This window comes from Brassica rapa, chromosome A02 (genome assembly GCF_000309985.2).
Source record: "Brassica rapa cultivar Chiifu-401-42 chromosome A02, CAAS_Brap_v3.01, whole genome shotgun sequence".
Lineage (NCBI taxonomy): Eukaryota > Viridiplantae > Streptophyta > Magnoliopsida > Brassicales > Brassicaceae > Brassica > Brassica rapa.
The window spans coordinates 26,312,688-26,332,592 of NC_024796.2; the positions used below are offsets into that span (position 1 = coordinate 26,312,688).

The window sequence follows — 19,905 nt, forward strand, 5'->3', positions numbered from 1 at the left end:
AATGCTTATAGTTTTCACTCATTCAGATTACAAGCCCAAATATATATATATATACTAGTGGTTTGTCCGCCTTATGGGCGGGGCGGTTGTCTTTCGGTTTAATTTGTATGTAGTTGATGTAGCTATATTTTCAGCTATAGAATGTTGTATAAACATTGTTAGTTGTTGTTGTTTTTTTTATGAGAAAGAAATTGTGTGAACGAAAAATGTATATTAATGAGGACAAATTATTTATAATTATTTAAAAAAAAAAATTAAACCAAAGTAGAGAATACGACAAAAATGATATTAGAAATTAGGCTGGCATCATAGATTACTTTCTTTGCATATCGGACAACTTATTTTTGTACGAAACCATTGATCAATGCACGCAAAATGAAAATTATGGCCGCAAGTAAGAGAGCTCCTCATGCATCCACGTCAGCGTACCCTGTTCCTTTTCGTGACACGTGGCGAGTAGGGAGGGGGCGTCTTTTGTTTTTCTACAGGAAGCGCGTCTGTGAAAGTTGAAACTGTGATGTATTGGGCCTCACTTAGCCCAAAACTAATTTTATAAATTTAAACGATATAATAATGTGTACTAAACCCACCGAATCTAATTTAATATACTAAGCCCAAAACGAGTTTCTTCTATACGTTTTACTAATGAAAATGAATCTTGGTCATTAAAAAATTCAGATTAGAGAATTAAAAAATCCCCTAATCCAATTACCATCCATATACATCTATATATACTATTAAATACAATATGATAACAAAAAATATATATATATATACTCAACACCCAATTTAAACAACACATGGAATCCAATATATACGAATTTACGATGCTTGTGAAAAAAATATATACAACAATTACTATGAAAAGAACTTTACTTTCCAAAATTATATTTAGAAAATCAATTACAGAGAAAGAACACGTCTAGCAATAAACACCGAAGATTCCAATCCCAAAAACATTGCTCGACATATACTGATCAAAACAAAACATTACGAATTACATATAAACTCTGAAACTTCAACAAGCACTAACCAAAAAAAACACCAGCAAATCACAAAGACCACAAACAGAGCTCTCTCAAATCTCGAACTCATGCCAACTGATATCCAAACTGAATTGTTTCACGTGTAGCAAAGCACTCTAGGAGATCAGTCCGCAACCTCTTAGCCGCGGTTCCTCCTCTTGCCCACTCTGCGGCAGTTCCTATTGTCTATAGGAACCTCAACATCCACCTGCTGACCGTCCATCCACGAGGTGCGTTACACAGGTACCAAAGTCTAATGGCAAAATGCCTCGCCAGCGGAAACTTGCAAGCTCATTACGTACAAGGGATAAAACAATATTTTCGTTACAACAACGTTGATGCAGGCTTTCCACATCTAAAGTTCGCAGCAGAAGGTTCTTACGACAACACTGTTTACCTAATTACCTTTATGGTGTAATAATGCTATCTAAGGGAGAGACAGCAATTGGACAAGCAATGCTAGATACCCTTCGTTGGAGAGAAAACAAAAGACGAGCAGACGCCTGCTGGAGAAGGATCAAGCGATCACTCCATGGAATAACAGTCACAACACTCGAGTCTTACATGACTAATTACCTGAACACAAGGGCAACCATAACGTGCCACTGAGACAAGTTTACCAGCGCTGTGACACATGTTATTATTATAAGCAATTGACAAAGTTTGTTTATATTATGTAGATGAACAAGACATTTATGACCAACCTATCCGGTTTCTTATGCTTTTCTCTGTTTTATTCCTTAATTTCCATCTAAGTTAATAAGTGGGTTATTGTCTCCTTCTGGAGAAGGGATCAATTCCACCAGTTTATCTATTTTCCTGTTTCAAAGAGTTTAGATTCTACCATTTATGTATTTTGTTTTTAAAGAATAAATAAAAAACCAAAAAGAGGCAATTTAATTTGCCCAAATAAATTCAGGTTGTTTTAACTTTGTCTTTGATTTCCATGGTGTGCATTGGGTAACACTGGATCTGAATTGAGTTTCAAAACGACATATATATTCAAATTCCCAATTCAAAAATAAGAATTACATTCTTCGGCTTCTATTTTTCTTCTTTAGTTCCCTTTTCCAATATATTCCATTGGGTAGAGTGCTCTAACCAGAGTATCGGTCATACCATATACGCTCCACAGTTTGGCTTTGGATTGAGATACAACAATTGCTTCCATGACAAATGTAGCTTGGCATGAAGCCCTTGCTTGAGCTACACTCAACCCCGTTTTTCCAAATGCTTCAAGATTATTAATATGCTTATCGTCTACATATAGACTTTTTTAAATCAATTAGTTCGTGTATTCAAGATTTCATCTCACTACGTATATATGATTTCTGCAAGTTTTATCCAGATGGTAGTTCTTGTAACCACTAGTCTAGACATAGTTTCATTATCAAAGTTACTTTCAGGGAGGATCGATTTCAAATTGGATTGATAATCGGGGAGTATAATTTTAGATGTTTTGTTTGTAATTTAATAGTTTGATATGGAGGGTAATATCGATTTTAGTTTTTTTGATATAAAATATTATATGAGGTCTTTGTAATTATTTTTGATGTACAGAGAACTAACATATTTGGCCCAAACCATATACTGCTTAGCAATTTATAATTAAAGTAACATCTACTCTATTAAAACAGAGTCTTATTTTTTATCTACTATACAATGGTCGTAACTTAAATTTTAAATGTTCCAACAAGAGATTTAATAATATCTGAAGCATTAAAAATAATTGAAACTGATTGATAATTCAATGTATTTTCTTAACAAAAACTGATTAATAATTCTAAACCGTTTCCATACTTTGACATTTGTGATTCGTCTAACCCACTTTCTGTTATATCTACAATACCAAATTAATATTGCTCAGGATTAAAGTACAACGATTTGCACAATGATAAGTAATCACATACTCTGGTGGGCCGTTAATTAACTAGGAGCATAGTGTATTTTCATTGATGATGCATGATATCCACGACTTCTTTTATATGTATGCATATATAATTGTTTTGAACATGAGTAAGCACATATTTAAGTATTCTATTAATGTATAATTTTGTTGTCGTATATCTATACTATGTCAGATTTGTATAAATAAGAATCAAGTTTTCATATATTAAAAAAAAGTTTTCATATGTTATATGAAAATTTATAATCTGAAAATACATGCATATGTCAAACAAAGTATATAATATATATAGGTTTCTGAACAAAAATATTATAATATAAACCAGTTTTAATTAAATATATATTTTAAATATTCCTAATTTATTTAATAATTAAGTTTCAAATAAAAAACAAAACCAAGTTCAACAATTTGAAATCGTAACAAACATTTATTGTTTTGATATTCATTTACCTAACCAATATTTGCTCAAAATTTATTAAGATATCAAATATTATATATTAAATCATTTAAATCTAGAAATATTTTCGGAATTTTATTAAGATACTATATATATACTAAGTAGGTGTTTTGCCCGCGATGCGGGCTTAAACATTTTCATAATTTTTGAAAAGTTCTTTGTATACTATATTCATTATACTAAAATAAATCTTAAAATAACTTAATATTATATTTTTAATTATAGAATTAATTTTTTTATTGTATTAATATTTAATTATATAATTTATGTTTTAACTTTTTAATAAAATACATTTTCAGATAACAATACAATATATATATATATATATATAGAGAAATTATCTTTTTTTTAATTATATTTTTAGATTTTGGATAATTCAATATTCTATTTTAATTATACAATTAAGAATTTTATTTGATTAATATTTAGTTATATAATTCATGTTTTTAACTTTTTATAAATAATTCATGTTTTTAACTTTTTACTAAAAGACTTTTTCAGATAACGATACAATATATACATAAATTATCTATTTTTAAAATTATATTTTTAGATTTTGGATAATTTTTACTATTATTAATTTTAATCAATTATCTAATCAAATAAATTAAAATTTTGTTTCTACTTTTTAATTTAATTATACTTTTTATTCATTAAGGGTATAAACGTTATTAACTACTCTAACTTTTAACGTGAGAATTCGATTCCAAAAACTTACTTTGCAAATAATAGTATAGATTATCTTTAATTACCGGTTAGAACGATTAATAGGTTAATATCCTATATATATATTTACATACACTAGGTCATATTTATTAAAACCTAAAATTTATTTCTAATCTAAATATATATAACAATTGAATATATTAAAAAATTCAATTGATTTTGGGTCCGATTAGTAATGGCTGTAGTTTTAAAAATTTTGCTCTAGAAAAAAATCTGTAGACTTTTTGCTGTGGATTTAGATTTTATTACTATAGCATTTGTACAGCTGTAGGTTATTTTAAGAGCTGTGATTTCAAAAAAAAAATTTAAAGCTTGATTGCTCTGAATTTGGTGCTGTAAAAATAAATAGGGTTGTGGACAACACCTACATCAACTCTCAATCACCCCCTTATATCCACATTAATATTCGAGCATAACTAATTTTTTCAAACGCAATATTTTATTAACAACTAAAATCCACGCTATTAATATACACACATGCAATACGAAATTACAACATTTTAAAACCATTCTTCTACGTACAGAAAAGTTTGTTTTCATACAATTCTTAAGAGAATAACATTCCTCAAAGATCTAAAGCCATTTAAAACTAACACATCAAATTCAAATCATAGTAATTTATTTTGTTAGTAAAAAAACCAAAAATAAACACAAACAAAATTTTACATAATGAAATTTTTATCTTATCTGCTAATAATTTCAATTAAAAAAATGAAATCTGATAATGTATAAAATAGAACTGTTAAAATATTTAACAACCCACTTTAATCACATGTAAATATTTTACAAATACCAAATTGCACAATTGTGTATAAACATATTAATAAAAAATAAACCTAAAATGTTTAAAATAAAAATTCTAATTTTTTTTGTCAAAATTAAAAAATAAAATACCCGCGTTTAGCGCGGGTTAGACTCTAGTTATGATGTCAAAAAAAAAGACTCTAGTTATTACTAAAGCTGAACCCTATATAACAACTAATACTATGATAGTCTCCCTCCAAATAAACGCAATATACAATTAATACATAGTCTTTATAAAAAAAATAGTCTTCATAAAAAAAACTGAAAAACGTTTTAAAAAAGTCAATTCAACACAAACAAATAACTCTAAAAAATTTAACACCCATGAATAAATGATACTTAAAACCAAAAGTTAGAAGAAGACAATAAAATCATCTATTTAACCTCACTCTATAGAATACATTTCTACATTACCTTATGCTCCCACAAATACTCCAAAAATTAGTAACCAACCACTTATATCTCATCGGCTTTCACATCAAAAACAAAATGTTCAGTTGAAAACCCAAAACAAACACTCCAAGTCTACATCCACAAACCCAACACACAACCATCTATCATCGATTGCCAAGATAATTTTAATGACTCAATAACTGAGAACATGGAATACATGTTAGCATACCATGACATTCCGCACCCCGATTCAAAGATTGTTTCCATCATTGTAATTTCCGAAGCATACAATGCATATATCGTTTTCCTCTTCTGTAGTTGGAAGCCTATTAGTACCCTCTAGATCGGTAATGATCAGATCAACGTCTAGTCTTGATGTTGCATTTTGGTTATAGTCTTTGATAGTTAGAATAACTTGAAGATCATTAGCTAAAATATTGTTGTCGTCTCTTACTTCATTCATCTCGTTTTCCTCTTCAAAATGGATTCAACATTTCTCATTGAAGAAACTATCCAATACCTGATGAATGAAGTAAGAGACGACAACAATATTTTAGCTAATGATCTTCAAGTTACTCTAACTATCAAAGACTATAACCAAAACGCAACATCAAGACTAGACATTGATCTGATCATTACCGATCTAGAGGGTACTAATAGGTCTCCAACTACAGAAGAGGAAAACGATATATGCATTGTATGCTTCTTTCTCTGTTTATTGCTAGACGTGTTCTTTCTCTGTAATTGATTTTTTAAATATAATTTTGAAAAGTAAAATTCTTTTCATAGTAATTGTTGTATATATTTTTTTTCACAAGCATCGTAAATGAGTGTATATTGGATTCCATGTGTTGTTTAAATTGGGTGTTGAGTATATATATTTTTTGTTATCATATTGTATTTAATAGTATAGATAGATGTATATGGATGGTAATTGGATTATGGGATTTTTTTATTCTCTAATCTGAATTTTTTAATGACTAAGACTCATTTTCATTAGTAAAACGTATAGAAAAAACTCGTTTTGGGCTTAATATATTAAACTAGGTGATAACCCGCACCATGTGCGGAATAAATTTATTAAAAAAAAATTATATTTAGTGATTATAAACTCTACTACACATTTTGTTATACATCTTAATAATAGTTAACAAATGTATAAATACTGAATAACAACCATTTATCCACATCTTGTGTGTGATGGACCTTGTATATACAAATTATTTTATGTATTATTATTTATTTTACATTTTTATATTGTATAATAACAAATAGGAAATATATAATTAATAATTGAAGAAAATTAATTATTAGCAATATAATTAAATTGGTAGACAAATCATTCTTGTTTATTTACTATCATTTTATGGTAAGTAAATATAAATATCACATTTATCTATTTTCTATATAATTAAATTAAATTGGTAGGCAAAAAATTGACATTACTTTTCTAAACAGCTAAAGGGATTTCATTAACTCATAAGATATACACTGACACATAGACACATTGAATGTTAGACGCTTCTCCAAGTAATCTTAACAATAACAAAAATATTTTAGATGTCGCATATTTATACATAATAAACGACATATACAATTTGTAACACATAAAAAATGACTCCATGAAATGTAATTGAACACGAGTTGTCTTACGGAACTCATATGTTCTTTAACACCAGTTTAAACTTAGAAATACAGACAGATCTTTTGTTTATTATGACTAAGACAAATCCGAAGTGAGTTTCAGCTGTGTTGTTTATAATAAAGAACATGATGTTCAATACGAACTGAATAACCTTGAACGATTATATTTAGAAAAATATAGACAAAGTATTGTTTACCATGACCAAGACAAACCCGAGTGAGTTTCAGCTATGTAAAATCATAGTTGACAACCTAAGGTTCATTACTAACTGAATAATAATGAGAAATGACAAATTTGATATGGTTCACTACTCTAGGAATAACAACCTGATGGATGTTTATTAACGATGCATCTTAAATAGCAAACTGAAACATATTTTAAAAAGATACATTTCAAATTTTGACGAATAACTCATCAATCGAGCAGACAAAAATAACTCATCAATAATATGTGTATAGTTAGAAAGGATTACACATCTTGTTTCTTGTGATCTTGAATAATAGTTCTGGCAGATTTAGGTTCATTACTAACTGAATAACAATGAAAATGACAAATATACCACGTTCAAAATAACAATTTGATAATTGATAGTAAGATCAGTCACTCTACCATTAAGAACCTAAGCTATGTTACTACTTACTGTTGCATAGTCTATATGGATGGTTCATGGAGTAAATTACAGTATTCAATTCTGAAAGATGGAGGGAAGACTTATTTACGTCAATTTTTCCATGCAGATTACGTTAAGATATGAAACATGAAGAAGTAACACACAGACTTAACTTCCCTTATATATTATAAGAGAGAATCCGATATGGTGGTTTCTGTCGCTATTCTTCTGGCCATCTATTTTCCAGTAGAGCTTTATTCTACATGTTTCTGTCGCTATTCTTCTGACCATCTATTTGTCAATAATATCATGCATAGCCATTCCAAAAATTAAGACTTTCCAATCATGCATGGCTATCTCTCGATCTCTTAGATGTGCTATGCCAGCTGGCAAAGGGAGGTCATACTGTTCTAGTTAGTTCGCTGCTCCATTATCCACTCACACGATGTCCTAAAACCCCGCCTCTTGGAATGGCACACATCAAAGTAGTTCGCCATGAGTGTCTGATGATGTATTCTCTTAACTTTCAATATTTTTTTTCGGCTAAGTATGTTCTTCCTATTGTTGCAGACTGTTAATCTCATGCAATGCGAAGTGCTATATGTTATTCTTCCACTCTACACTTTATGAAGTATAGCCTCGTGAAATATCAAAGGAAGGAAACCAACCATGCATGTTTCAGTAGGAGAAGCTTCTTTCGATGTGCTATTTCATCGAGTTCAGCTTGCTTACATACTACTCGTGACAGCACATCGAAGGAGAACAACCATGCTGGTTTCGGTTGGAGAAGCTTATTTCGATTTTTTGTTTCATCAAGTTCATCTCGCTTATATACAGCTCGTGAAAGCTCGAAGGAAGGAGAATAACCATACCGGTTACAAAAAGCTCAACAAATATTCTTCAACTTAGTCAACCAATTTTTCTCACGTTTTTAATCAATGAAAATATTAAAGTTGGAGTTTTAATCGCAAGATAACAGTCATATACCAAAACTATTTTTATGTAGGGACACATGAGATGCAAACTTGGAAACATATTTTGCTAATTAGGCAATTTTAAGCATAATAAAATTGAAATGATTGTGAGCATGACATGTGTCAATATAAGTGTGAACACATTTATTGACAATGTTTCTCTTTTAATATATAAGAGATTAGATTCGGTGAGTTTAGTACACATTATTATATCGTTTAAATTTATAAAATTAGTTTTGGGCTAAGTGAGGTCCAATACATCACAGTTTCAACTTTCACAGACGCGCTTCCTGTAGAAAAACAAAAGAAGCCCCCTCCCTGCTCGCCACATATCACGAAAACGAAAAGGAACATGGTATGCTGACATGGACATATGTGGAGCCTTTCTATTCAACTTTATTAATATAGATATAATTAGTATTTTTTAAATTGTAATTAATATTAGCGTTGTTTCTTCCGCGAACTGTAGAGGTTCACATCCCACAGCTCTAGTTTTTAAAACCAAAATCACTATAACCACAATTCTAAAGTTAGGGCTAAAGTCAAAGTTATTACCAATCGAAGCCAATGATAACTAGAATGAAGAAAATGTGATCAAAGAAGAATGCTACTTCATGTTCTTTAACTATTACCCGGAAACTTAACATTTATACCCAAAAAAACTATTATCTGAAAATGGGGGTGTTCTTTAACTATATCCCAAAGATATATACTTGATATTCAAGTAGAACTTGCAGATCAGGGACAGCGACAGCTGACGGTTTTTTTGTCAGTCTTAGCTTATTATCATCATCAAAAAGGGTTAAGTTTAGAATTCCATACAAGTGAAAATTAAAAATGCCATTAGCAAGATAAAATACAATGACTCATATCCGTTTATATATATAAGTATAGAGAGAGCTTTTAGTCTACAATTTGGAGATCATTTTGAGTGGGTCCGATACATTTTTGGCGTGACCAGGGGTAGGAAGATTACAGAGGAGTGTGACTCTAGAGGAAGATATTAAGGTTTTGTTCTCCGAATCATTTCTTGACTTCCAAAGCTTGACTTCCCAAACCTGAATGGTTTTGCCTGAGCTTACAGGAGATGCTTCGGCGAATACAGTGTCTCCAAGATCGGCAGTCTTTAAGTGGTTGATCGAGAGTTGAATTCCAGCGACCCTTTTGAGATCAGTAGCCATGTAAGCTCCTATACTTGCTAAAGACTCAGCGATCAAAGCAGATACACCACCGTGTAACACCTTGAAAGGCTTTTCAGAAAGCAAAAAAAAAAAAAAGGAAATTTCTCAAAAAAGCAAAAGGGTTGATTATCAAACTGAAGAGGAAGAAGAAAGACGAACAAAGAGAACCTGACAGCAGATTTGAGAAACGGGAAGACGACCAGTGACACGTGTTGTAGATAATTCATCGATCTCGAAGCCTAAGATGTGAAGCGGAAGGGCTAAAGCTTTGGTTTTGGACGATTCAGAATCCATTTGTGCGATCTGTGGTGGGGTTAGGTAGGTGAGTGTCTTCTTAGGAGTTTGATAATAACAGAGGCTGGGACTAAAGTGGGTAGGATAGGTTGAATTGTCTTGTTGGTCGAATATTTTTGAAACTCATAGTGATAGCGGGGGCCCACTCCCCCCTGGTCCAAATGTCAAATGCCGATAGGCTTCTTATCTGTTCGAATCTTTTGTTTTGGTCGAATGTGGGACTTGATCCCTTCTAATGGGCTAGATTAAATTAAGGCCCGTTTGTGGCACATAATAAACTTATTTATTATATTATTTTATACTATTATATGATAAATTAATTTGTTTATTTGTCATATTCTGTTTAATTTTAAAATAAATCATTAGTTTAGTTATTATTATTTTTAAGTTTTATTTTAATTTATTATATATTTAATGATATTTAAGATAATTAACAAACATTAATTAATCTATTCTACCGATATATATAGTATTTTAAAAATATATATAGTGAGTATTTAAAAAACTTCCAGATGCTTGAAACTGCAAGTCTGTGGCGCAAAGAGATGAATTTTTTGAAGGAAGTTGTGAGTATTTAAAACATTTTAGATTTATAAGAGCATGATTAATGGAAGTTCTTAAGGTGAGATTTTTATCAGAGTATAAGAAACCGTCTTTTAACTTTTAACTAAAAAAACTAAGAGCCAATTCTTAGTTTTTTTAATCAAAAATTAAGAGACATTTCTTATATTCCGATAAAAGCCTCACCCTAAGAAACTCTATTAATCATGCTCTAAGTAGAGGATTTGTTTATTCGTTCTACAACCTGATTGCTCTGTGTTACTCAGCTTCCTGGATTATCTCCCCTATTAATTACTATATATTATTACTCTGCTGGAACAACTATAGTTAGCCGCAGTAAAGAAATGTAATAGATGTATGCGACTGCAGCTGGTTGCAAAATTACTTTCACTGGATACATCATACATATTTAAAGTTTGTACCTCTGGTGTATTTATTTATTACAGAATCTGCTGGTGCGCCTGAGCAGATGGATGTTTCTTCTCAGCAAAAGCCTAGTTCTGATGAATCAGATGGTCAACATGATGGTAAGATGCAGAGAAAAAAAGTTTCTTTATTTAAGTCATGAAGTGAGTATCTCACAGTTTATGCTTCGGGAAATATATTAGAAACTCCGGCTTCATCTGAGAAGCAATATAGAGCTGCACTGTGAGCAAGTTTGCAGATATCATTTTAAAAGCACGCGAGAAAACGCTTCCACTGGTCCGTATACTTGTCCTTAGTTTAGCCTAATCATTATTTGTGTAAGAATCTATTTTTACTATTTGTTGTAGCTAGATGAATTCTTTTTGAGATGATAAGCTATTAATCAGTGAGCTTTGACTAGTAGTTTTATCAATCTTTGATTCTGGAAATAAAGAATGAACTCAGTGTGGCAAAGACCATCCAAAACTTGGGGAGTAGGATGAAAGCGCTTTGAGCCAACCACCTTCTTAGCTTTGAGATAAGCACATCCCTTTGCAACTGTTGGTCCCTTCGTATTTGGTTACCCTATAAGGGCGTATCTTTATTCCTTGGCCTTAAAATCGAAAACCTCGCATGATGACGTGTTGGAGATCGTTTTGTTATGTAACACTAAGTTCTTGTGCGCTCTACGCGCGGATTATTGGTCTGTAAATTTTGAAAATGAAATTTGTTGTATGAAAAATTGAAATCAAGGAAACAATCTATAATACAAACTATTTTACAGTTTGTCATGGTACAACATAAATACATTCACTATTTTATTGAAATAATTTTGAGTGTTGTTTAGATTCGATTATAATTTGTTTTTTTAATTGTTTGATGTTAGCTTTCCAATAAGTTTGCACTGGTAGCAATTTAATTTTATATAAATAATTATTTTTTTGTGTACTATTTTATATTAATTTAATAGACATGATTCTTTAAATTAATACTTTTTTAAAAAAAGTTACATTCTCTAAAACATTTTTTGTTATTTAAGATTTTATTTTACTTTTAGAATAGTTATTATATATTTCATGTCAATTCTTTTATATTAAATATTATACATGTTAATTTTAAGTTGGCTTTTAACTTATATATATAATAAGATGGATGTTTGTGACTAACAACATAATTTTGCTTTTCTATTTTGATGCTCAAGTATTGATGGGTGCACGTGTGATTTACATATATTAAACGTAATACTATATTGTGTATTATTTATATATTTTTAACTATTTTCTCCGTATAATAGTGTAGTAATGTGTAAACGTATATTCTCAAACCATTATAAAAGCATGTAATCGTAATTTATTGTAACTTAACCATATTGATAAATCTATATTTATAAAAAACATATTATTGTATTTTTGGTAGAGTTACATTTTTGTGGTCTAAAATTCAACTAATAATAATTTGTAATTATATTTATTTTGTATAGCAGTATTGACGTATTTATATGTGAATGTACTTATTAGTTTCATTTTGATTTGTATTTAAAAAAAGTTTCATTTTGATTAGAGAATGTATTCAGCGTAAGTGTCTTTGTAGCGGAAAATCAAATCTACAGTTGCTTTAATGCTGTAACACACAATTTAGAATTTGGTTTTATATAGAAATAATTAGATTAAGAATTAGAACATTTCAAATTTCTCCATAAACATAAGATATGTTTGATTTCTTCAACCTTCGTAGGAAACATAGTTTTGTATTTCTTAACATTTGTACCAAAAATAGAAAAAAAACAAAGTTTAATTAAAAAAAAGGTAATGATGCGTGTGTATCTTTATAAAAATGTTATTGTATTAATAAATATTTATTAGAAAAGTATTACGTTTTTGGTTTAGATTAGCAGCGTTTATATTCAGATATACATTTTCATATTGGTATGTTCGTATGTATGATAGCGAAATAGGTACCATTTGGCAGCCTTTAATGCCAAAACAGTAATTTAATTATTTCCAAAACAAATGGTTAGAATACAGTATATAAACTCTTTGATTTGAGAATTTTTGATGCGAGTCTTTCAGACTTTTTGAAACACTCTCAAAATAAATAGATGAGATAGAGAGTTTAGGTGAGAAATAATTGATGCAATATCCTTATTAATGCACACTTAACATATCGTTTTGTATTGTAAAATAAGGTAGAGAAAACCATAATTATTCTCTACTATTCTAAATATAGAAAATAATCATGTTTGCTCTCATAACCCTTCTAGTAAATTTTCCAACAGAACTTTTCATATCTTCGGAATTTGATTCCGAAATGATCTTACAAAGACTTTCACGACAAAGGCGATGTTTGGGTTTCTCTTTAGCCACTCTGCTAACCATAGCATAAAAAATATTTGTTTCATAGATTTAAAGTCAACTATCAATCCAAAACATTATATAATATATATGAACACAAAATAGTTTGATCCTTTCCAAAAGAATCTTTTCATTCGCTTGAGTGTGCGAAGACCAGCAATAATCCTGTACGTAACAAATCCAAAGATATTTACATCGATGTGGTTCTTGTGATGACAGGTTCTACATACTCCCAAGATGCATAGTCGTTTCTTCTGGTACTCTCTTGAGAGAATCATGAAAAACGGAAAATGTGAATTGGTTACTTGTTGAAGAAGTAACTAATAATATTCTAAATTTGTAAGAGAGACGGGGGACATGTTACTTACTGCAGTAACAAATTGAGTATTATCTCCAATACCTTTCTTTAGCCAGACCAACGCCTGATTATTTTGGATTAAAATCATCATCGAAAAAAACGTATCATGATTTGAAGTCTCCGTATATTACCTGGTCAAGAGACATGCATCTAGTTAATGTATAAAACAATGAAAAGGGTCTGTTGTAAAACCAGATTCTTTGTTGATTTACCTGGAGTTCATGCAAATAAGCCAATCCTTGAGCTGCACGGAGCATGATCTCAAGCCTTTGTTTCCATAGCAAAAAAATCTTTGTGTCCTCTGAGCAATATCCTAAGAGACGCACTAAGTTTAAGTCATTAACTACGCCCAATAATTAAATCAAGCCATTGCTTGTGCCCTTTTATTAGAAACAGATGATCAATAATATCAAACGTAAACCTTTTTATTGGACAAAGTTCGAATACTATTGTTTTCATTACCAAGGCATAACCAATGACATACATACCTATTGACTTTATCGTTTGAATCTCTTAACAGCGACAGCAAGTGGAACAGAATGAGAATCTCCGCCAGTTGCAGTTGGATAGTTAATGATGGCTTTATAAACACTACCAAAACCACCTTCATTGATCTGAAGAATTCTATCAAAACCACACATAGCGTCACTGATTTCTTTGTATGAGAAAATAAGACAGTGTACCTTTGAAGAACTGCAAGTTATATTACACTTCAAGCCATTAATAATAATTTCTTACTTTTTAAGCTGCAAATGGGCCAATACTTTCCAGAAAGTTGCGCCTTACGTAATACATAATACTGGACATGGATAGAGAGGATGACCATCAACCAACCTAAGGTGGCCAAGAACATCTACAACAGAGACAGAGTTATAGTGTGAATTTGCAAGGAGAAGTAAGTCGATGGGAGTTGGGCTAAACTCACCATGAAGATCACCTCTGAGATCACAATTGGCTTCAAAATCTGTAAAGGAGTGCGTTCTGAATCGGTCTGACAAAATTGGAGAGACTATTTTCTTTAGGCCCTGAAAGGACAGAGTCGTGTTTAAAGCAAATAACACGCTTCTGATCAGCTACACGGAACATAGCCTTGCTGTTGGAGTGTGTAGATGGTGCCATGCTTGAGCCGACTTTCATATCACTCGAGACGGTTTTGAGCAATGAAACCTTGTGCTACTGTACCCTATAGATAAGATCAAAGTACTATTTTAGTCAATATATAGAAGAAGCATGCCTATTATATGGTGAACAAACAATAATAAGCGATGAATACTGGATTGATTTATATCAGAAAGCTAAACAGTATGTCTCCATTGGCATGGTTGCAAGCTTCCCAGGAATGAAGAAACAGCATCTTCGAAGTGGATGGTCCTGTGACAGCCACTTGTCTTGAAGGGTGATTAAGGAGCATTGAAGGTTGGGCTCGGTTTTTTCATTGATACAGGCGTTATTCCGGAGGAGGGAGATAGACAATCGATTTCGAGAACTTGATGTCAGAGGAAGCGCCTAGGGTTCGCGAGGAAGAAGCTGCAAGATGACTACTGGACCTCAAGAAAAATAATAAGAATGAGCTTAAACTTTTGCTTGCTGCAAGATGAATGTTGGGCCGTGATGACATGGCAAAATGATTGGTGAGAAATTTTTTTGTCTATGTGGCATCTCTCTTTGGCCTTCAAATTAGCTTCTTTTATATAGTAGGAGAATTTTTTACCTATGTGGCATCCCTCTTTGGCCTTCAAATTAGCTTCTTTTATATAGTAGGATTGTCTTTATTGTCTAAATACTTGTCACTGAAACATGGAAAGAGGGAGGGTTTGAGACCGTCCCATGGCTGGATCATAGTAATAATTGGACTTGGCATCTGAGATGCAGACAAGCCCGTCCCAACTGCCGGAAACTATGACACCTTCTTCACCTTGTGGTTCAACGTGATGAGCAGAGCATGGAGCTTCATTAACGTATAATGAAGTTCATATAATAGTTATCCAGAAAAGTATAATAATCAAATAGAACTAGTTGTTTTCGTGTACCATGTACAATAATAAAAAATTAAAATTATATTGTATTTAAAAATATTTTTATTAATATTTTAGATTTTATTATTTTATCAATATTTTAATTTTGATTTCATTAAACATAAAATTTAAGATAAAAGAAAATCTGTTCTTTTTAATAATATTTATTAATAAATATGTATAAATATATTTAGAATTATAATTTTGGATAAATTTTTTTTCTATTTTTGGGTTAAAATATACTAAACCAATAGTAAAAATTAAAAAAGAAAAATCTTTAGATATAAAAATTGTAAAATTATGAAAAAAATGAACAAAACTAAATAGTATTTCTAGAATTTGTAGATATCAAAAAGAAAATATTAGGATTATGAATTTATAAATTATAATTTTTGTAAAAATTGCATAATTTTTTTTAGTTACAATTTTGAAGAAGAATATTTTAAGTAATAGAAAATTGTATAATTATTAAAAACATATAATTAAATAGCATATCAATTTTTTTTTTTAAATATTATTATATTTTTACTATTATATTATTTAATGCTGATGATGCATAAATTAATACCATATATAAAAAAAATATCAAAAATATAAATCAACATTTAATGTAATTGTTCATATTAGGTTTACCTTAAAATCACGTCATATTTTTTTAATAAGCCAAGTCGTTTTTTTTTAATGAAACTGAATATGATGATGACACTTAAACAAAATTTAAAAGGTCACTAAATAGAAGATTAGCCTGGTAGATACTACAATTTAAAATAAACTCTACAAAATTAATTTCCAAATTGAAATAGGAAACGTGAATGACACCCATTCATAAGTCATAACAAGATTAGGATTTTAGAGAATAATCATCTTAAAACGTCATCGGTTTTAGGTGTAATCCTTCCCCCAACACTTAACCTCTTTTCTCTAAACAAACCTCAACCATCTCCATTGGTCAAATCTTCTCTCGTAATATATCTCATCTATATATATACACAGACACACGCATAGACTTTTAAAGAGCTTCAAGAAGATATTTCGTCAGTGATGGAGACAATCACGAGTTTGAAGGATCTGCCATTCTTCTTCTCAGTCTTCGTCTTCGTCTACCTCCTCGGCTACTTATACGTCTTCCGTAGATGGAGCCCAGCGTCTCGCCCCTTAGCCTCCAGCTGCTTAATCTCCCTCCTCCACGGCGTCTCCGCCGTCTACCTCGCCGCGCGCGCTCTCCTCTCCGACCCCAACCGCGGCTTCTCCTCCCCCAACACTCCGTCCCAAAACTCCGTCCTCGACTTCAGCTCCGCTTACTTCCTCGCCGATCTCCTCCACCTCGCCGTCTTCCCCTCCCCCGCCGGCGGAGACGCGCTCTTCGCCGCGCACCACGCCGCCGTGCTCTTCGTCTTCCTCACGTGCCGGTATTTGGTATCCCACGGCGCGTGCGCTCTCCTCGCGCTCCTCATCGTCGCCGAGGCCACGAGCGCGTGTCAGAACTCGTGGACACTCGCGGACGCGCGCGGCCCCGACGCTCCTCTCGCGGTGAGTCTGCACCGTTTCGTTACGGTGCCGTTTTACGCGTCGTATAGTGTTTGCAGGTGCGTTCTCGCGCCGTTGCTTATCGTTAAGATGACGTGGTTTTACGTCAGTGGAGGGGCTGATGACGTCATACCGAGGTGGGTTTGGGTGTCGTGGACCGTCGTTATTGTCGTTGCCGTTTCCGTTAGTGTTCTTTGGATTCGGAATTTGTGGGTACTATTCTTCAAAGAAAAAAGAAATTCTAAAATTGCTAAAAAGATTCAATAAAAAATGTACTTTTGATTTTTCCGTATCTCAGATTTTTCTCTATTTTTAGCATAAAGTAATTAATATCTCCCGATCAAATCATATCCGTTGATTTGGAGCTTAACCCCACATAAACAACACCTAATACACTGCATATCATTGGGTCGAAAAATGATATTAGGCATATCCATATTGTTCGTGAATCATGACAGATGTACCCAACACATTTATTTCAGAGTTTAAATTTAATATACCACAAAATTTTATGATATTTTTTAGTGTTCTTGATAATGTTTGTGTGATAACCACCAAGTCTAAGCACAAAAAATGTGGGTTTGACTTTGTCAACATCCTGTATAATGATATTTAAGAACGGCTAATTTCTTTTTAAAATGTTTATGCGTGTACCTGGTTAAGAAGATATCAACTTGTTTAAAGTGGGGGTGGCTCAAGATAAGACATAATCATATTTTGTTCTATTATGACAAGAACTAGTGAAATCAATAATATATTTTAATTTTATTATATAGAGATAATTAATAGAACATTAATAACTAGTGTCCATGCTTGGCATCCCAAAATTCATGCTGAAAACTAAGACTCAAATGACCTTCCTTCTAGAAGAGAATGCAAATTTCAAATCAACTACACTAAGAGGGGGTTATTGGGCAAAGAATTCTAGAAGAATTGTTAAATTTTGAGATTCCATTGTTATTGGTTTGTGAATTTTTAAAATCTAAATAGAATCCATTGTTATTGGGGTGATGATTTTTAAATTCCACTCAAAATCCTTTGTTATTGGAAAAGTTTAGTTTTCATTGATTTTAAGATTCTATTAAAATCTATTGTTATTGGGATGTAAATTTTCTTTGTTTTTACTCATAGTACTCAACTTTGAGAATATCATCTATACCCATAAGATTTTTGAAATCAATGTTATAAAATACATTTACATACAAAAACTCAAATTGAAGAATGAAATAATATACAAATCACAACTTTTAACATAATACAATTCACAACTTAAAAAAATAGAAAATAATATTAAAATTTTAAAATAAAAATTAAAAAAATAGTTTTAAAAAGCACTTTCGAATTTAAAAAAAAACATTTCAAAAATAATAATTCAATTTTTTTACAAAAAATCAAATTTAAAACATATATTTCGAAATTATATTAAAAAATATTTTATTATTTTTTATTATTTATATATCTTAAAGTAAGAAGTAGAAATTAAATTTTTTGGTCATTTTATTTCTTGAGATCTTTTTTGTGACAAAAACTTTTTTAAAGTTGTTTAAGAATTGTCTTAATTGAAATGATTTTCTTTCTTTTTTTCTACCACCCTTAATTTCTTACTTTAAAAGTTAATTACAATCAATAGAATTCTATACACAAGTAATGAAAATCTATGTAAAAGTATTTGACAAAATTTGTTAAATCTAGTTAACTCGTAAAATCCTCTCAACTATTCAAATCATCAAATTTCATAGAAATCCATGTTCCAATAACCCCCCTAAAGATTTTTTTAACCATTTATATTCTCTCACAGTACATATTTGCATCATCTCATTTTATTAAATCATAAGCCAGCATTTCTTTTGTTCGTTTATATGTCATGTTCAAAGTGAATGTTGGAGACTACGCTGAAATCTTCATGTTTTTTTTTCGTTCTTTCCGTAATGTATATGTTTGCGGACAACAAGAAACGTCTTAATCTGAACTATGCAATCAGGATGCCGTTATATAACGGAGTTTGAAAGAGATTATATGATATTCAATAGTCTACTAAGGGTATGACTGGTTCAAACGCAGCGGTTGCGGTTGCGGGAGTTTGTGGATGCGGGCGGTTGCGGTCTCTAGCGGTTTTAAGAGATTTGTACGACTGGTACTGCGGTTAAAAATTGGTGCGTTTGCGGGTGACTTATGACTGGTTAACAACCAAATGCGGTAACAGTCAAATAATAAATTAACAATATTTACATTTTAATATAATTATAAAAATATATAAATCATAAAATTATAATAAATATAAAATTTATATTTAGAAAGTTATAATTTTAATTTTTGAAAATTTATTGAAATTTTTTTTATTATAAAATTTTATAATATTAATTAAAATATAAAAGATATATTTTAATATTTTCATAATTTTAATTTTAAATTTTTTATTAAATATTTTTACTTTTGTATATATATTGTTTTAAAAAAAAGAAAATTTTTAATTATGGAATGATCTCTGGCTCCCATCCACTCGCCCGAGACCAGCTAATAAAAACCTTCATAATAGTTACCCGGACCTCACAGTGGATTCTCTCATTGATTCGGAATCCCGAACATGGAATTTACAGGCAATTAGGAATTTGGTGGATCCACAAGATGTAAAAATAATTGAGAGTATACCATTGAGTAGAAATCAGATGGAAG

The 19,905-nt window shown here is 31.0% G+C and overlaps 2 protein-coding genes across 2 annotated transcripts; one reads left to right on the plus strand and one right to left on the minus strand.

Annotated features, from left to right (window-relative positions):
• Positions 1 to 9,359: 9,359 nt before the first annotated feature.
• Positions 9,360 to 10,254, minus strand: LOC103854251 (1,4-dihydroxy-2-naphthoyl-CoA thioesterase 1-like). The gene is made up of 2 exons (XM_009131184.3): positions 9,890 to 10,254; positions 9,360 to 9,790 (listed from the first exon to the last, which is right to left on the minus strand). The coding sequence occupies exons 1-2, from the start codon at positions 10,013 to 10,015 to the stop codon at positions 9,449 to 9,451; spliced, it is 468 nt and encodes a 155-aa protein (XP_009129432.1). The 5' UTR covers positions 10,016 to 10,254; the 3' UTR covers positions 9,360 to 9,448.
• A 234-nt stretch (positions 10,255 to 10,488) lies between these two features.
• LOC103854249 (TLC domain-containing protein At5g14285) lies at positions 10,489 to 17,541 on the plus strand. The gene is made up of 2 exons (XM_009131183.3): positions 10,489 to 11,654; positions 15,452 to 17,541. Exon 2 carries the CDS (start codon positions 16,747 to 16,749, stop codon positions 17,497 to 17,499), a length of 753 nt encoding a protein of 250 aa, XP_009129431.1. The 5' UTR covers positions 10,489 to 11,654; positions 15,452 to 16,746; the 3' UTR covers positions 17,500 to 17,541.
• Positions 17,542 to 19,905: the final 2,364 nt, after the last annotated feature.